This window comes from Bufo bufo, chromosome 5 (genome assembly GCF_905171765.1).
Source record: "Bufo bufo chromosome 5, aBufBuf1.1, whole genome shotgun sequence".
Taxonomy (NCBI): domain Eukaryota; kingdom Metazoa; phylum Chordata; class Amphibia; order Anura; family Bufonidae; genus Bufo; species Bufo bufo.
Window position 1 is genome coordinate 174,225,847 of NC_053393.1, and position 15,979 is coordinate 174,241,825.

Genomic DNA, 15,979 nt, shown 5'->3' on the forward strand with positions numbered 1-15,979 from the left:
ATAAAAGCTACAAATTGTCACGCAGAACACAATATCTGGTCGACTGGGGTCCGACACCCTGCACCCCTGCCGATCAGCTGTTTCAGAATGGACACCAGATATCAGTGTAGTGGATGGAGCTGATTAAAATGCAATAAAAAAAAACCGAGCTGTGTGACAAGTATATTTATGAATTCAAACTCTACAATAAACGGTCACATTTTGTGGCAGATTTTTCCAATTTTAATGTGACTGCGGTTATGCTGGACTGGCCAACCTTATAATGCGTATGGGGACCTCATTAATATTCTTGTAAATGAAATAGCCTCAGGTCACTGAAGCAATATTCCAGCATTTAGTTAAAAACACAAATGGATAAAATTTTATAGCATCACATACTTTTAACCAAGTTGTGTATTATAACTTTTTGTGTATTTTAATATATTTTAGTGTTTTGCTGATTTATTACACACATATGCACATTTATCTATTTTAATTCTATACAAATATGAAATTGGGTTGTGTTTTCATGAAAAAAAATTAAGATAGTATTAAGATAGTATTCATTTAGTATTAAGTATTAAGATAGTATTAATTTAACTAAAGATTTGAGGAAACATGTCATAATTCTAATATGCAATAAGTACCATTTTCAAATATAGATTTAGTTAGTTGACTGTTTTGATCCTAAAGATACAATTATATCTGTTAAATATTTTTTCTAATTTGTACAGGACTCATTCCATACACTGAAGAAATGGGTAAAAGAACTGAAAGAACATGGTCCTGAAAACATTGTTATGGCCATTGCCGGAAATAAATGTGATCTCTCAGACATCAGGTAGAAAAACAAATAATTTATTAAGTAGCCTCTGCACAGCACGAGGCAAGACATTATATGTATAAGTAGCAGCAGCACTGGTTCTGCCAAAGTGCAAAAATGGTGCCCGCAATCCAGACCCTGATCCACAGGTCAAAGTAATACGTTCTAGAACAGATCACAGCACTCCCACTGCAATACTGAAAAACCATAGATTTATTCTCAAGTGTCCATAAACATGCGGCTTTTCATGCTGTTATCTCTTCTAGAATATATATATATATACAAACCGGATTCCAAAAAAGTTGGGACACTAAACAAATTGTGAATAAAAACTGAATGCAATGATGTGGAGATGGCAAATGTCAATATTTTATTTCTAATAGAATGTAGATGACAGATAAAACGTTTAATCCGAGTAAATGTATCATTTTAAAGGAAAAATACGTTGATTCAAAATTTCACGGTGTCAACAAATCCCAAAAAAGTTAGGACAAGTAGCAATAAGAGGCTAGAAAAAGTAAATTTGAGCATAACAAAGAGCTGGAAGACCAATTAACACTAATTAGGTCAATTGGCAACATGATTGGGTATAAAAAGAGCTTCTCAGAGTGGCAGTGTCTCTCAGAAGCCAAGATGGGTAGAGGATCACCAATTCCCACAATGTTGCGCAGATAGTGGAGCAATATCAGAAAGGTGTTACCCAGTGAAAAATTGCAAAGACTTTGCATCTATCATCATCAACTGTGCATAACATCATCCGAAGATTCAGAGAATCTGGAACAATCTCTGTGCGTAAGGGTCAAGGCCGTAAAACCATACTGGATGCCCGTGATCTCCGGGCCCTTAAACAACACTGCACCACAAACAGGAATGCTACTGTAAAGGAAATCACAGAATGGGCTCAGGAATACTTCCAGAAACCATTGTCAGTGAACACAATCCACCGTGCCATCCGCCGTTGCCAGCTGAGTCTCTACAGTGCAAAGAAGAAGACATTTCTAAGCAAGATCCACAAGCTCAGGTGTTTTCACTGGGCCAGGGATCATTTAAAATGGAGTGTGGCAAAATGGAAGACTGTTCTGTGGTCAGACGAGTCACGATTCGAAGTTCTTTTTGGAAATCTGGGACGCCATGCCATCCGGACCAAAGAGGACAAGGACAACCCAAGTTGTTATCAACGCTCAGTTCAGAAGCCTGCATCTCTGATGGTATGGGGTTGCATGAGTGCGTGTGGCATGGGCAGCTTGCATGTCTGGAAAGGCACCATCAATGCAGAAAAATATATTCAGGTTCTAGAACAACATATGCTCCCATCCAGACGTCATCTCTTTCAGGGAAGACCCTGCATTTTTCAACAAGATAATGCCAGACTACATTCTGCATCAATCACAACATCATGGCTGCGTAGGAGAAGGATCCGGGTACTGAAATGGCCAGTCTGCAGTCCAGATCTTTCACCTATAGAGAACATTTGGCGCATCATAAAGAGGAAGGTGCAACAAAGAAGGCCCAAGACGATTGAACAGTTAGAGGCCTGTATTAGACAAGAATGGGAGAGCATTCCTATTTCTAAACTTGAGAAACTGGTCTCCTCGGTACCCAGACGTCTGTTGAGTGTTGTAAGAAGAAGGGGAGATGCCACACAGTGGTGAAAATGGCCTTGTCCCAACTTTTTGGGGATTTGTTGACACCATGAAATTCTGATTCAACATATTTTTCCTTTAAAATTGTAAATTTTCTCAGTTTAAACTTTTGTTCCATGATTTATGTTCTATTCTGAATAAAATATTAGAAGTTGGCACCTCCACATCATTGCATTCAGTTTTTATTCACAATTTGTATAGTGTCCCAACTTTTTTGGAATCCGGTTTGTATATATATATATATATATATATACACACACACACTGGCTGACTAAGGATACTTTCACACTAGCGGCAGGACGGATCTGACAGGCTGTTCACCCTGTCGGATCCGTCCTGCTGCTATTTTGCTGTGCCTCCGCCCCCGTCCATTTTATAGTCAATGGGGACTGAGCGGCAGTCCGGCGAAATAGCGGCAGGCCGGATCCGACAGGGTGAACAGCCTGTTGGATCTGTCCTGCCGCTAGTGTGAAAGTAACCTAAAAAACTAAATCAAGCACCAAGGAGTTGTTGGAAATGAATGTAAATTTCTATGTTGAAATGTATCGATGATATATGTGATTACATTATTAGAGTGAAAGGATACGTTTATTGGGGAAACTGTATGGTTGAAAGGAGGGTCTTGTACCCTGTTGGGCCACCTCTAGCTTGGATACAAGATGAGATACGGTTGGGCATGGAAGTATGCAGGTTCTTGGGGTATCCTGCGGCATTTCTGCTGGTCCTCTGCACACTCATAGGTTACTGAAACTGGCGTCCCTGCTGGTCCAATAAATGCTAGATTGGCAGTAAATCTGGCGACTAGGCAGGCCAAGAAAATGTTGCAATCTGACGGAGACATTCCTTGGAAATCATTGCTGTGTGTGAGTGAGCATTATGCTGCTGAAAATGCCAGTTGGAAGCCCTGCCATGAGAGGAAACCCATGTGGCCGTTGGATGTTCTGTACATATCACTGAGCTGTTAGTGTTCCTTATATCGCTACTAGGGGGACTGTTGTATAACATGGCTTCCCAGATCATCACACCAGCAGTTGGGACAGTGTGTTGCTCCACAGCAAAGACAAGATTGAAATGCTAACCACATGTCCTCCATACTCAAATGCAACCATCATTGGATCCCAAACAGAACCTGGATTTTTCACTAAAGACTATATGGTTCCAGTCTGTATCAGTCCAAGTTTCTTCTCGTGCACAACACCACTGCAAACAAAAGCAATAGTTGCTGGCTGTCAATGGCAGGACACATAATGGTCACCATGACACCAAATTTACTTCTGCTAAGTACCCGGAAATGGTCCAGCCAGAGACAGGGGTATGTAATGAAGGTGTCAGCTGTGTCTGGATGGTGGACAATGAAACTGTGGAAGCTGCTCGTGCTTGTGGGCAGATCAAATGATCCTTTTAACTGGTGGTCTTACTGGGCCAACAAGAGCATGTTCACTGTGTGCGTGCCCTCACATAACCACTACTCCTAACACCTCCTAACAACTAGGTTAGAGTGGCATAGATGGTAGGCAGTTTGTCAAAAAACACCATCTAGCTTCTCTCAGTACAACGATGTGCCCCCTCTCAAAGTCTGTAAACTGGGCAAGATATCTTTGAGTGTGTTAAAGAGGCATATATACCAGTAAAAGATCTCTGACCAAGAGGTACACTTCCCAAAAGTAGTCTCTGAGAGCCTTTTTATAGGGCAGAAGGGTAAGCATTTTTATGCTCTCTTGTGGCATGATCCATTGTCTAGTAAAGATGGCAGCATGTACAAATTTGCCTGCTAAAATGAGTTGTTCATTTTATGTTGGACACAATTAACATGCTTGTATCATATATTTGAAATAAAATTAAATGTAACTATACAATTAAAGTGCTGATAAGTTCCAGATGGTCAGGAGCAAGTTCAGAAACAAACTTATGTTTATGCTTCTGATAGCAATTATGAAGTGATGAAAAATCAATGCATTGACCTATAAAGAATGTCATATAATAAACTTGACATTTTAGTAGTATATGTTGTAGTATTAGGGCACAGGGACGTCAGGCATATATAGCCCCCCATCTATGGGCAACAATAGAAACATGATCCTGTTCTTGTAGATTCAAACGTTATATTACAAGGACAACCACTTATCTGAATGGCTGCCATATAAAACTACATTTCTCCTTTAATGGACGCTGCAAGGGAAATGTCTGAACAGGGGCTTTCAGCACAAAAATAAGCTGTTTGCTAGGGGTGCTGGGAGAAGGTCTTGGGGAGTTCAGTTGATTGCTCTAGAGACACATTTTGAAAGTGTTTGTCTCTAATGCAGGGCTCCAGACTTAAAAAAAATATCAAGGAGCCATTGGCTAAAATTTTTAGTCGCCAAACTTAAAATACATATAATTACGGTATAATAATAAAAAATAAAAAAACACATGTCTTACCTAGGGTTGTCACGATACCAAAATTTTTACTCTATTTTGATACCATAAAAAAGTATTGCGATACTAGATACCACGTGAAAAAAAAAAAAAAAAAAAGCTGCATGCATTCCAGATTTTATGGAACGTCTGGACCATAATAGAACAGTCCTAACCAAATTTTTGTTGGGACAAGGTGACTAAAAAATGGCAAATTGCAAGTTTTTTTTTTTTCTGTTACGGCGTTCATGGCATAGGAGATATTTTTTAATATTTTAATAGTTCGCACTTTTTCGGGCAAGGCGATATGTAATTTTTTTTATTGTTTATATATTTTATATGTAAAATTGGGCAAGGGGGTGATTTAAACTTAATATTTTGGTATTTTTTTTTAACCTTTTTTTTTATTTTTTTTACTTTTTATTTAATACCTATTTACCCCCTTAGGGGCCAGAACCTGAGATCTTTCATCCCTTGTCCTATTCACCCTAATAGATCTCTATCAGGGTAAATAGGACTTCACACTCTCCCTGCTGCTCTGTGCCCTGTGCACACAGCAGCAGGGAGCCGACTATGGCAGCCAGGACTTCAATAGCGTCCTGGCTGCCATGGTAACCGATCGGAGCCCCAGGCTTACACTGCTGGGGCTCCGATTGGAAGCTGCCACTGCCACCAATGATAATACTTGGGGGATGGTGGGTTGGGGGCGCACTGCACCACCAATGATAATACTTAGGAGGGGGGGGTTGGGGCGCACTGCGCCACCAATGAATATCGTTTATGCTTAATACAAACGCAGGCTACGGGTGCCGGACACATCCCATACCCGGCACCCAGCCTCTATGACTGCGCGCTGCGATCGGCCGCTATTAACCCCTCAGATGCCGCACCTGGGGGGTTAATAGCGGCGGATCGCAGCGCACAGACATAGAGGCTGGGTGCCGGGTATAGGATGTGTCCGGCACCCGCAGCCTGCGTTTGTATTAAGCATAAACGACATTCATTGGTGGCGCAGTGGCTATAGCCCCTCCCCTCCTCCTCCCTGCTATCAGCCCATTGGTGGCAGCAGCGGTACAAGGGGGAGGGACTGCCTCCTTCTCCCCTGTGCTGTTGAGAAGAACATGGCACGCGCTGCTGCTATGTCAGTAATGTGAAACTGGCGGGTCTAGGCGCAAATGGCGACAAGACTACAAAGTCTGTCGCCATTTAGCTATTCTAGGTTGCATTTGCGACCATTTTGGTCGCCATCTGGAGCCCTGTAATGAGATAACCTCTTTAAAGGGAACCCGTCACTCTGAATATACAGTATAATCTGCCAGAAGCATGTTATAGAACAGGAGGAGCTGAGCAGATTGATGTATAGTTTTGTGGGAAAAGATTCCTTAAAATTTATAATTTATACATTTCAATTCCTACTCATTCTGAGCTTTGAAGTCAAGGAAGCTGTCCTATCAGTGATTGACAGCTATATCTGTATACACAGAGGGAAGGCTGTAAACCACTTATAGCACCGCCTCCTTGAATTCAAAGCCCAGAATGAGTACAGATATAAATAAGTAAATTACAAGTTTTGCTGATTTTTTTTTCTATGAAACCATATATCAATCTGCTCAGCTCGTCCTGCTCTATAACATGGTGCTTGCAGATTACTCTGCATTTTCATAGTGACCGATTCCCTTTAACTACTGTATGTGCGGTCTAAAAGGTTGTGTGCTATTCTGCAGCAGTTAATTGCAACAACACTAGGGTTAATAATACCTGTCTGCCAGGTAGTAATGGTAGTGCCAATTTAAAAGTCTTTCCTACAGGGCAATAATTGCCCTGTGCAGCAATCAGTGTGAATGTTTGTCGTGGTCCAACGCTGCAGTTATATCAAGGTAAAAGGCCATTATTTTGCTGCAATATAAGAAAAATCACAGCAAAATACATGATATTAACACAATGTTTTAAAAAACTCTTGGTATGACATTAGGTGGATTTTCCCTTCAAAGGGGTTGGCTTATCTTAGACATTGGTGGCATATCGCTAGGACCCGCACCTGCCTTCAGAACAGGACCCTTGAAGTGAGCAAAGAGCAGCCGTGCATGTGTGGCTGCCCTCTATTCATTCCTATGGGACTGCTGAAAATAGCCGAGCAATAGCTCCGGCAGTCCGATAGAAGTTAATGGAGCAGTGGCAGCACTTGCATGGTATGCTCTCCATTCATTTCTATGGATCTTCCGAAAATAGCCAAGCACACTCGCCTGGCTATTTTCGGAACTCTGATAGAAATGAAAGGAGAGCATGCTGTGCATATGCAGTTCACTCTCCCTCACTTTCAGGGGGCCATTCTGGAGATAGGTGCAGGTCTCAGGGGTGGGACACGCACCTATATGACTTTGATGGAATATCCTAGTGATATGCCATAAAAAGTCTGAGATGACACAACCCCTTTAATTTGTTGCCAGTTTACCCTCCATTTTAAACACTTTTTTTTTGTATTTCGGGAAGCAATATATGGATCGCAATGGTTGTAGTGAATCAAACTTACAGCACCATAGGGTCTGGGTCTTGATGCTACCTCTGGAATAAGGATATGACAATATGACCATTTAAATGAGACTTTACAATGAAACTGAATTGACATTGTAGCTGTAAGTTCAGAAATGGTAATAATAAACCTACAATTTAGATCAGGAAGTGAGTTATGGTAACCTCAAGCCTGTGGAATTTTGGTGCATATTGATTCTTTTAACATTTTTCAGTAAAGTGTAATGCAGTGGCCACAGGTAGGAAATTTACAATGTATCAGAGACCTCTAGTGGCCCTTAAAGGGAGTACAATTCCAGATGAAAATGCAAATATTTGCAAATAAGGTGTTCAGTCATTCTCTATCCAGTCACACAGGAAATGTAAAAAATTTTACTTTACGTATTGGTACAGTTTATGGGTTAGTCTCACTGACATTCCTCTGGAGATAGCGATAACCCATTGTGTCACTATTGGATTTGGCTCACAGCTAAACTCGGGGTTCTTGTTCTTTATAAATTATAAGGCAGAATCCTATTCTTACAAAGCCATGGTCAGGACAAGCAGAGTTCTTACAAAACAGGAGCATAGATACAAATGAGGCCAGCCAGCGATTACAAAGCTTAGTCCAATAACAGTCGAGATCAATCCAAAAATAATAAATATAATTCGCTCTTCATACACTAAGAGGAAGAAAGGATCCTGGGAGACTACATATGGACATCCTGAGCAGGTCTGACTAACTAGAGGTGCTTCTTTATAGACTAAGCACAGAACTGATGGCTTGCTTTCGGCCCTTTAAGAAAGTTTCCTGACTGTTAAGTTGAAGGCCCCCAGCTGCCCCGGTATCGGCTATGTCAACACAAGCTGGAATGTTTTGCGGCAGTCATGTGGACTAAGAGTATTCCAGTTTGCTGGGTTGAGATCGCCAATACTGGGTCAGCCAGGAGCCTTCAACTTCACAAATGAGGTACAGTAGATAATCAGGTACACTTGCATGCAAAAACATTAAGGTTTACGGGCTGTTTACACATTTATGTATAGATTGGTCGATGTGTAGACCAATTTATACATGACATATGCCGTAATTTCTGAAAAGTAAAATCGTATTATATGGAGTAACATGTTCCTACAGTGTGAAGACCGACTAGCTCTGCTACTCCAGCAGGCGCACGAACGTGCAGGGAACACCAGGATAGTATGAATGCAGGTGGAGACCAGAATCCATAAAACAATGTAGCCTTTATCTAAAAGAATTTAGATCCATAACAGGAGTTGGAGATATCACTTACGCGTTTCAACCTTATTCAGGTCTTAATCATAGAGATGCTCCTGTTATGGATTTTAACATGTTACTACATTCCTACGACCTGTATAGTATGTAAAATAAAACCGATTTACACAATCAACTTTCCAAGAAATGTTCCTTTTACACAACATAGACATAATCTATAACCATAGTATGAACGTTCAAATGTGACAACCTGTATCCTGTATTTTCTTTCAGGGAGGTATCAATGAAAGATGCCAAGGAATATGCTGAGTCTATTGGAGCAATTGTTGTTGAAACTAGTGCAAAGAATGCCATCAATGTTGAAGAACTCTTCCAAGGCATAAGTAAGTATTTTCTTCCGTCATTGTATTCTTTATATTTAGAGCTTTTCTAACACTTCAGTAAGGATTGGGGGAATGCTACCTTGCAAGCACCATGCTGTCTAGATCAGTGTTTCTCAGTGTTCTCAAGCCAAGTTCCCTCTGTTCAAGCGATTATGATAAACCAAGGGGATGATCATACATTGTGCACCCTATTAAAAGCACAGCATGAGCATAGTGTGAGTACTCTCAAGAGACATGCCATGTACCCCCTGTGACACATGCACCACAAGTTGAGAACCTAAGGAAATATCCACATGGCTAGTTTTCTTCATGCAGTTTTACAAGCCAAAACCAGGAGTAAATTCAAAAAAGAGAAGTCGTATCTGTCCTTTATACGTTCTTTCATTTTATGATCCACTCCACTTTGACTTCCAAATGATCCATGATCCACTTTGGCTTCCAAAACTGCATCAGGAAACCTGATCAGGTGCTCTATGGTCTACATCCACTGTTCTGGAAGAGGCTAGTTTGGCAACCAAGCTCAGATTAAAGGGGTTATCCAACATTACATCAGACCTCAGAGTGGCCGACCTGCAGTGGTGATCATACTTACCTGATCCCCAACGTGATGTTTGGTCTCTATCGCTCCAAGGCTGGCTCTTCATCTCCCTGGTAAACTGAAATCAACATCCTGTTGATGGGGGGCACATGACCACTGCAGCCAATAGCTGGACGCAGAGGTGACCTGCTTACCTTGCTTCATGGGACCAGTTGTCATGATGCAAGTGGAACAGGAGACTGCTGCGCTGCCAGGGCTGCAGCAGTCACATGCCCCCGTTAACAGGATGCTGATAGCGCTGCAGGGAAATAAATGCCATGTAGCGGTAAAGACCGAACCCAGCCGCGGGGACCAGGTAAGTATGGACACTATCGACGGTTGGCCACTCTGTGACGTCTGATGTAATGTTGGATAACCCATTTAATAATGCAGCGGTATATATATATATATATATTTTTTTTTTTTTTTACAGCGTGCTTAATATATTAAAATTGTGTCATATAAAAATGTCTCTATTTCTCTTAGAACCAGAGTTTTCTTTTCTTTTTTAAACTGCACTGGAAATATAAATGTGGGCTCTGATCTCTGAATGGAGGTCTTGTTTGCATAGTAGTTTTGGTATGTAGATGGTTAGTAGATCTAAGGCTACTTTCACATTAGCGTTTTTCTTTTCCGGCATAGAGTTCCGTCACAGGGGCTCTATACCAGAAGAGAACTGATCAGGCATATCCCCATGCATTCTGAATGGAGAGCAATCCATCAGGATGTCTTCAGTTCAGTCATTTTGACTGATCAGGCAAAAGAGAAAACCGTAGCATGCTACGGTTTTATCTCCGCGAAAAAAACTGCCTGAATGCCTGATCAGGCAAAAGACTTGCCTGAATGCCGGATCCGGCATTTTTTTCCATAGGAATGTATTAGTGCCGGATCCGGCATTCAAAATGCCGGATCCGTCCTTCCAGTCTGCGCATGCGCAGACCTTTAAAAATGAGAAAAAAATTAATACCTGATCCATTTTGCCCGATGACACCGGAAAAACAGATCCGGTATTGCAATGCATTTTTCTGACTGACCAGGCATTTTTCTAAATGATCAGGATCCTGATCAGTCTAAAAAATGCCTGATCAGTCAGAAAAAATGACATGCGTTTGCATACAGTTTGCCTGATCAGGCAGGCAGTTCAGGCAACGGAACTGCCTACTGGAATCAAACAACGCAAGTGTGAAAGTACCCTTAAACAAAATAAAGTTACAGAATCTCATAAAAGTGAGTACACCCCTCACATTTTTATAAATATTTTATTATATCTTTTCATGGGACAACACTGAATATATGACACTTTGATACAATGTAAAGTAGTGTGGTGTGCCCTCAAAATAACTCAACATACAGCCATTAATGTCTAAACCGCTGGCAACAAACGTGAGTACACCCCTAAGTGAAAATGGCAAAATTGTGCCCAGTTAGGCTCCATTCACACGTCCGCAATGTGTTTTGCGGATACACGGAGACACGGATCCGCAAAACACGGAAAGCGGCAATGTGCATTCCGCATTTTGCGGACCGCACATTGCCGACATAATAGAATATGCCTGTTCTTGTCCGCAATTGCGGACAAGAATAGGACATGTTCTATTTTTTTGCGGAAACGGAAGCACGGATGCGGAAGTGCGGATCCGCAAATGTGGATGCGGACAGCACATTCCGTCCCCATAGAGAATGAATGGGTCCGCACCCTTTCCGCAAAATTGCGGAAAGGATGCGGACCCATTTTGCGGACGTGTGAATGGAGCCTTAGCCATTTTCCCTCCCCGGTGTCATGCGACTCCTTAGTGTTACAAGGTCTCAGGTGTGAATGGAGATCAGGTGTGTTAAATTTGGTGTTATCGCTCTCACACTCTCTTATACTTGTCACTGGAAGTTCAGTATGGCACCTCATGGCAAAAAACTCTCTGAGGATCTGAAAAAAAACTTGGCCTAGGCTGTAAGAAGATTGCAGTTCAGTGCACGTGCTCAGCGTCATATCCAGAGGTTGTCTTTTCAAAATAGACGTAAGAGTGCTGCCAGTATTGCTGCAGAAGTTAAAGGGATGGGAGGTCAGCCTGTCAAATTTGTCTGCATGGCTATTGTTTCAGAAGGAAGCCTCTTCTAAAGATGAGGCATGAGAAAGCCTGCACACAGTTTGCTGAAGACAAGCAGACTAAGGCTACTTTAACACTAGCGGCACGGACCTCCGGCAGGCTGTTCCGTCGGGTGAACAGCCTGTCGGATGTGAACGCTAGTGAACGTGTGCCCCCGGACTGCTGCTCCGTCCCCATTGACTATAATGGGGGCGGAGTTCCCGGCGAGAGGCTGCCGGAATAAAACTACGACATGTCCGACATTTATTCCAGCAGCCTCTCGCCATGCGCTGCCATGCCTTGCCGGGAACTCCTCCCCCGCCCCCATTATAGTCAATGGGGACGAAGCGACAGTCCGGGGGCACACATTCACTAGCGGCGGGACGGATCCGACAGGCTGTTTACTCGACGGAACAGCCTGCCGGAGGTCCGTGCCGCTAGTGTGAAAGTAGTCTAAGGACATGGATTACTGGAACCATGTCCTGTGGTCTGATGAGACCAAGATAAACTTATTTGGTTCAAATGGCGTCAAGCGTGTGTGGCGGCATCCAGGTGAGGAGTACAAAGACAAGTGTGTCTTGCCTACAGTCAGGCAATAGTGGTGGTGTCATGGTTTGGGGCTGCATGAGTGCTGACGGCTGTGGGGAACTACAGTTCATTGAGAGAACCATGAATGCCACACAGAGCATGATACCCTCCCTTCAGAAACTGGGCCGCAGGGCAGTATTACAACATGATAATGACCCCAAACGCACCTCCAAGACGACCACTGCCTTGCTAAAGAAACTGAGGGTAAAGGTGCTGGACTGGCCAAGTATATTTGTGGGGCATCCTTAAATGGAAGGTGGAGGAGCGCAAGGTCTCTAACATCCACCAGCTCTGTGATGTCATCATGGAGGAGTGGAAGAGGATTCCAGTGGCAACCTGTGAAGCTCTAGTGAACTCCATGCCCAAGAGAGTTAAGGCAGTGCTGGAAAATAATGGTGGGTACACAAAATATTGACACTTTGGGCACAATTTGTCATTTTTCACTTAGGCGTGTACTCGCTTTTGTTGCCAGCGGTTTACACATGTGTGTTGAGTTATTTTGAGGGCACATCAAGTTTACACTGTTAGGCCTCTTTCAGACGGGCGTTGCGGGAAAATGTGCGGGTGCGTTACCGGAACACCCGCGTTTTTTCCGCGCGAGTGCAAAACATTGTAATGCGTTTTGTACTCGAGTGAGAAAAATCGCGCATGTTTGGTACCCAAACCCGAACTTCTTCACAGAAGTTCGGGCTTGGGATCGGTGTTCTGTAGATTGTATTATTTTCCCTTATAACATGGTTATAAGGGAAAATAATAGCATTCTGAATACAGAATTCATAGTAAAATAGAGCTGGAGGGGTTAAATTTTTTTTTTTTTAATTTAACTCACCTTAATCCACTTGCTGGCGCTGCCGGCATCTTGTCTGTCTCCTTCTTTGCTGTACAGGACCTGTGGTGAGCATTCATTCCAGGACCTGTGGTGACGTCACTCCGGTCATCACATGATCCATCACATGACCCATCACCATGATAAAAGATCATGTGATGGATCGTGTGATGACCGGAGTGACGTCACCACAGGTCCTGGAATGAATGCTCACCACAGGTCCTGTTCAGCAAAGAAGGACACAGACGAGATGTCGGCAGCGCGAGCAAGTGGATTAAGGTGAGTTAAATATTATTATTTATTTATTTTAACCCCTCCAGCGCTATTTTACTATGCATTCTGTATTTAGAATGCTATTATTTTCCCTTATAACCATGTTATAAGGGAAAATAATAATAATAATAATAATAATAATAATAATCTCCATCCCGATCGTCTCCTAGCAACCGTGCGTGAAAATCGCACCGCATCCGCACTTGCTTGCGGATGCTTGCGATTTTCACGCAACCCCATTCACTTCTATGGGGCATGCGTTGCGTGAAAAACGCAGAATATAGAACATGCTGCGATTTTCACGCAACGCACAAGTGATGCGTGAAAATCACCGCTCATGTGAACAGCCCCATAGAAATGAATGGGTCGGGATTCAGTGCGGGTGCAATGCGTTCACCTCACGCATCGCATCCGCGCGGAATACTCGCCCGTGTGAAAGGGGCCTTATACAAGCTGTACACTGACTACTTTACATTGTATCAAAGTGTCATATATTCAGTGTTGTCCCATAAAAACATAATAAAATATTTACAAAAATGTGAGTAGCGTACTCACTCTTGTGAGATACTGTACTTCGGTATGACTAATGTTATGTCGATTTCATAAAGAAAAGTAATTGTGGCATGCTCAGTCAGATGGCATACTGTGGAGTTATTCTGTGACATCCAGTGGTTCACAGAACACCAAATTGCGCATCCACAGTTGGTATGGTGTTCTAGCAGAGGTCAAGTGAGCATTATTTAACGCATACACGTATATTACAGGTCGGAGAATCCCACCACTGGATCCACATCAGAATGGCTCGAATGGTGCAGTGAAACTTGGTAGACAATCCTCACAGCCCACAAACAGATGCTGCTGATCTATCTCCATGCAATGAGAAATCTAGCATAGTTGTTCATAGCACTCAAGATGGATACAGATGCTCAGTATATGACCATTAAATGGGAAGCAGATGTAATATGTTCATGGTAAACGTATGTTTAGTCCCAGTTCACAGTTTACAGTATTTTATAGAATTGAAAGCTTTATAATTCTCTCCTTTAAATCCATTCACACACAGAGATATACACATACATGACAGATTTGTAGTAGAAATGTCTGCGCCTGCCCATTCTTCAGGATGGAGTTTGCAGAGATCCATGCAGAAACAACCCCATTTTCATGTATGGAACAGATGTTTTAGTTGTAGATACTTCTGCAACAGATCTGTGTGAATGAATCCTAGGGTATGTTCACATGTAGCAGAAACGCTGCTGTGGAATTTCCACACGCAAAAAACAAAAATCATTTGCTGCAGTCCCATGTGCAGATGGTCTTAAAGGCGTTGTGCATATTTGAGGGTCTTTTTTTTTTGGCAATCTTCCCCTCCTGGGCAGCCTTGCATAGGGAAGCATATTTACTTGCTTCCTGTGCTCTCCAGCCTCTGCTGCTCCGCTCAGGTCCCCGCAGCTGCAGTCAATTTCTGGCTTCAGTGTTGACCTGCTAGCATTACGTCATGATAAATGGTCACGTGAATCAAGAGAAGCGGGTCACCGCTTTGGCCAGCGATTGGCTGCAGCATCGTCAAATCGGAAGTTTTCATCCAGGGACCAGAGCGGAGCTGAGGCCAGTGAGCGCAGGTGCCAGCATCGGGAAGTAGGTAAGTATGCATCCCTTCGTAGGTCTGCCCAGGAGGAGGATGTAACATTGGATGTAACATTATTGCATCTTCTGTTTACCGACAATTTTTCTATCCCAGACTAAACAAATGCTGTAACTACATAACGTTAGAGTTTATTTTTTTAGACTTTAGTTTTTAATTCAGGTTAAAATTTTAATTGTTAAACAAAATAAACATAACAAGGATACTCACAGTGAAAGACCCAACTACTTTATAATCTGTATATTAGTGTAAAACCTCTGCTGAGATTGAAATAAGTAACCTCGGGTTAAGGCCTCATGCACACGGGCGTTGCCGGCTGTGGTTGTATTGCGGCCCACAAACAGCGGGTCCGCAATATGCGAGCAACGGCCGTGTGCTCACTGCATCACGGAGGCGGACCCATTCATTTGAATGGGTCCGCAATCCGGAGGTGCGGTGTGGAAGGGAGGCACTCCGTAGTGCTTCTGTGGGGTTCCTCTCCGTGCCTCCTAACCGCAAAAAAATAGAACTTGTGTTATATTTTTTCGGTGCGGACGGATCACGGACCTATTCAAGTTGAATGGGTTAGGATCTGTCGCGGCAGCCGCATGGATGGTGCCTGTGCATTGGGGACTATAAATTGCTATTTTCACATGGTCAGTATTTTTACATCAGTATTTGTAACCCAAAACCTTGAGTGGAACCTACAGAGAGTAGGTACATTTTTCTGTTCCTCTGATGAAACAGTAATACGGAAAACACAATGCTGAGGTGAATTTAGCCTCAGGGCACATTCACACGACCGTATTAGTTTTGCAGTCCGTAAATTGCGGATCCGCAAGCTCTACATTTTGCGGATCAGCATGTCTCGCTCTTTTTTTTAGAAATGCCTATTCTTGTCCACAAAACGGACAAGAATAGGACATGTTCTATGTATATTCGGACATATGATGCGGACAGCACACGGTATGCTGTGTGCATCTTTTGCAGCCCCATTGAAATGAATGGGTCCACATTCGATCTGCAAAAAATGCGGATTGGGTGCT

General features: G+C 42.7%; 1 protein-coding gene across 1 annotated transcript in view; it reads left to right on the top strand.

Moving 5' to 3' along the window:
• Positions 1 to 14,499, top strand: part of RAB31 (RAB31, member RAS oncogene family) — a 63,533-nt gene extending 49,034 nt beyond the window's left edge. Inside the window, exons 5-7 of the mRNA XM_040431646.1 lie at positions 714 to 820; positions 8,855 to 8,964; positions 14,074 to 14,499. Coding sequence (XP_040287580.1) covers positions 714 to 820; positions 8,855 to 8,964; positions 14,074 to 14,171 — 315 coding nt within the window. The 3' untranslated portion in view covers positions 14,172 to 14,499. The remainder of the gene's footprint in view (positions 1 to 713; positions 821 to 8,854; positions 8,965 to 14,073) is intronic.
• Positions 14,500 to 15,979: the final 1,480 nt, after the last annotated feature.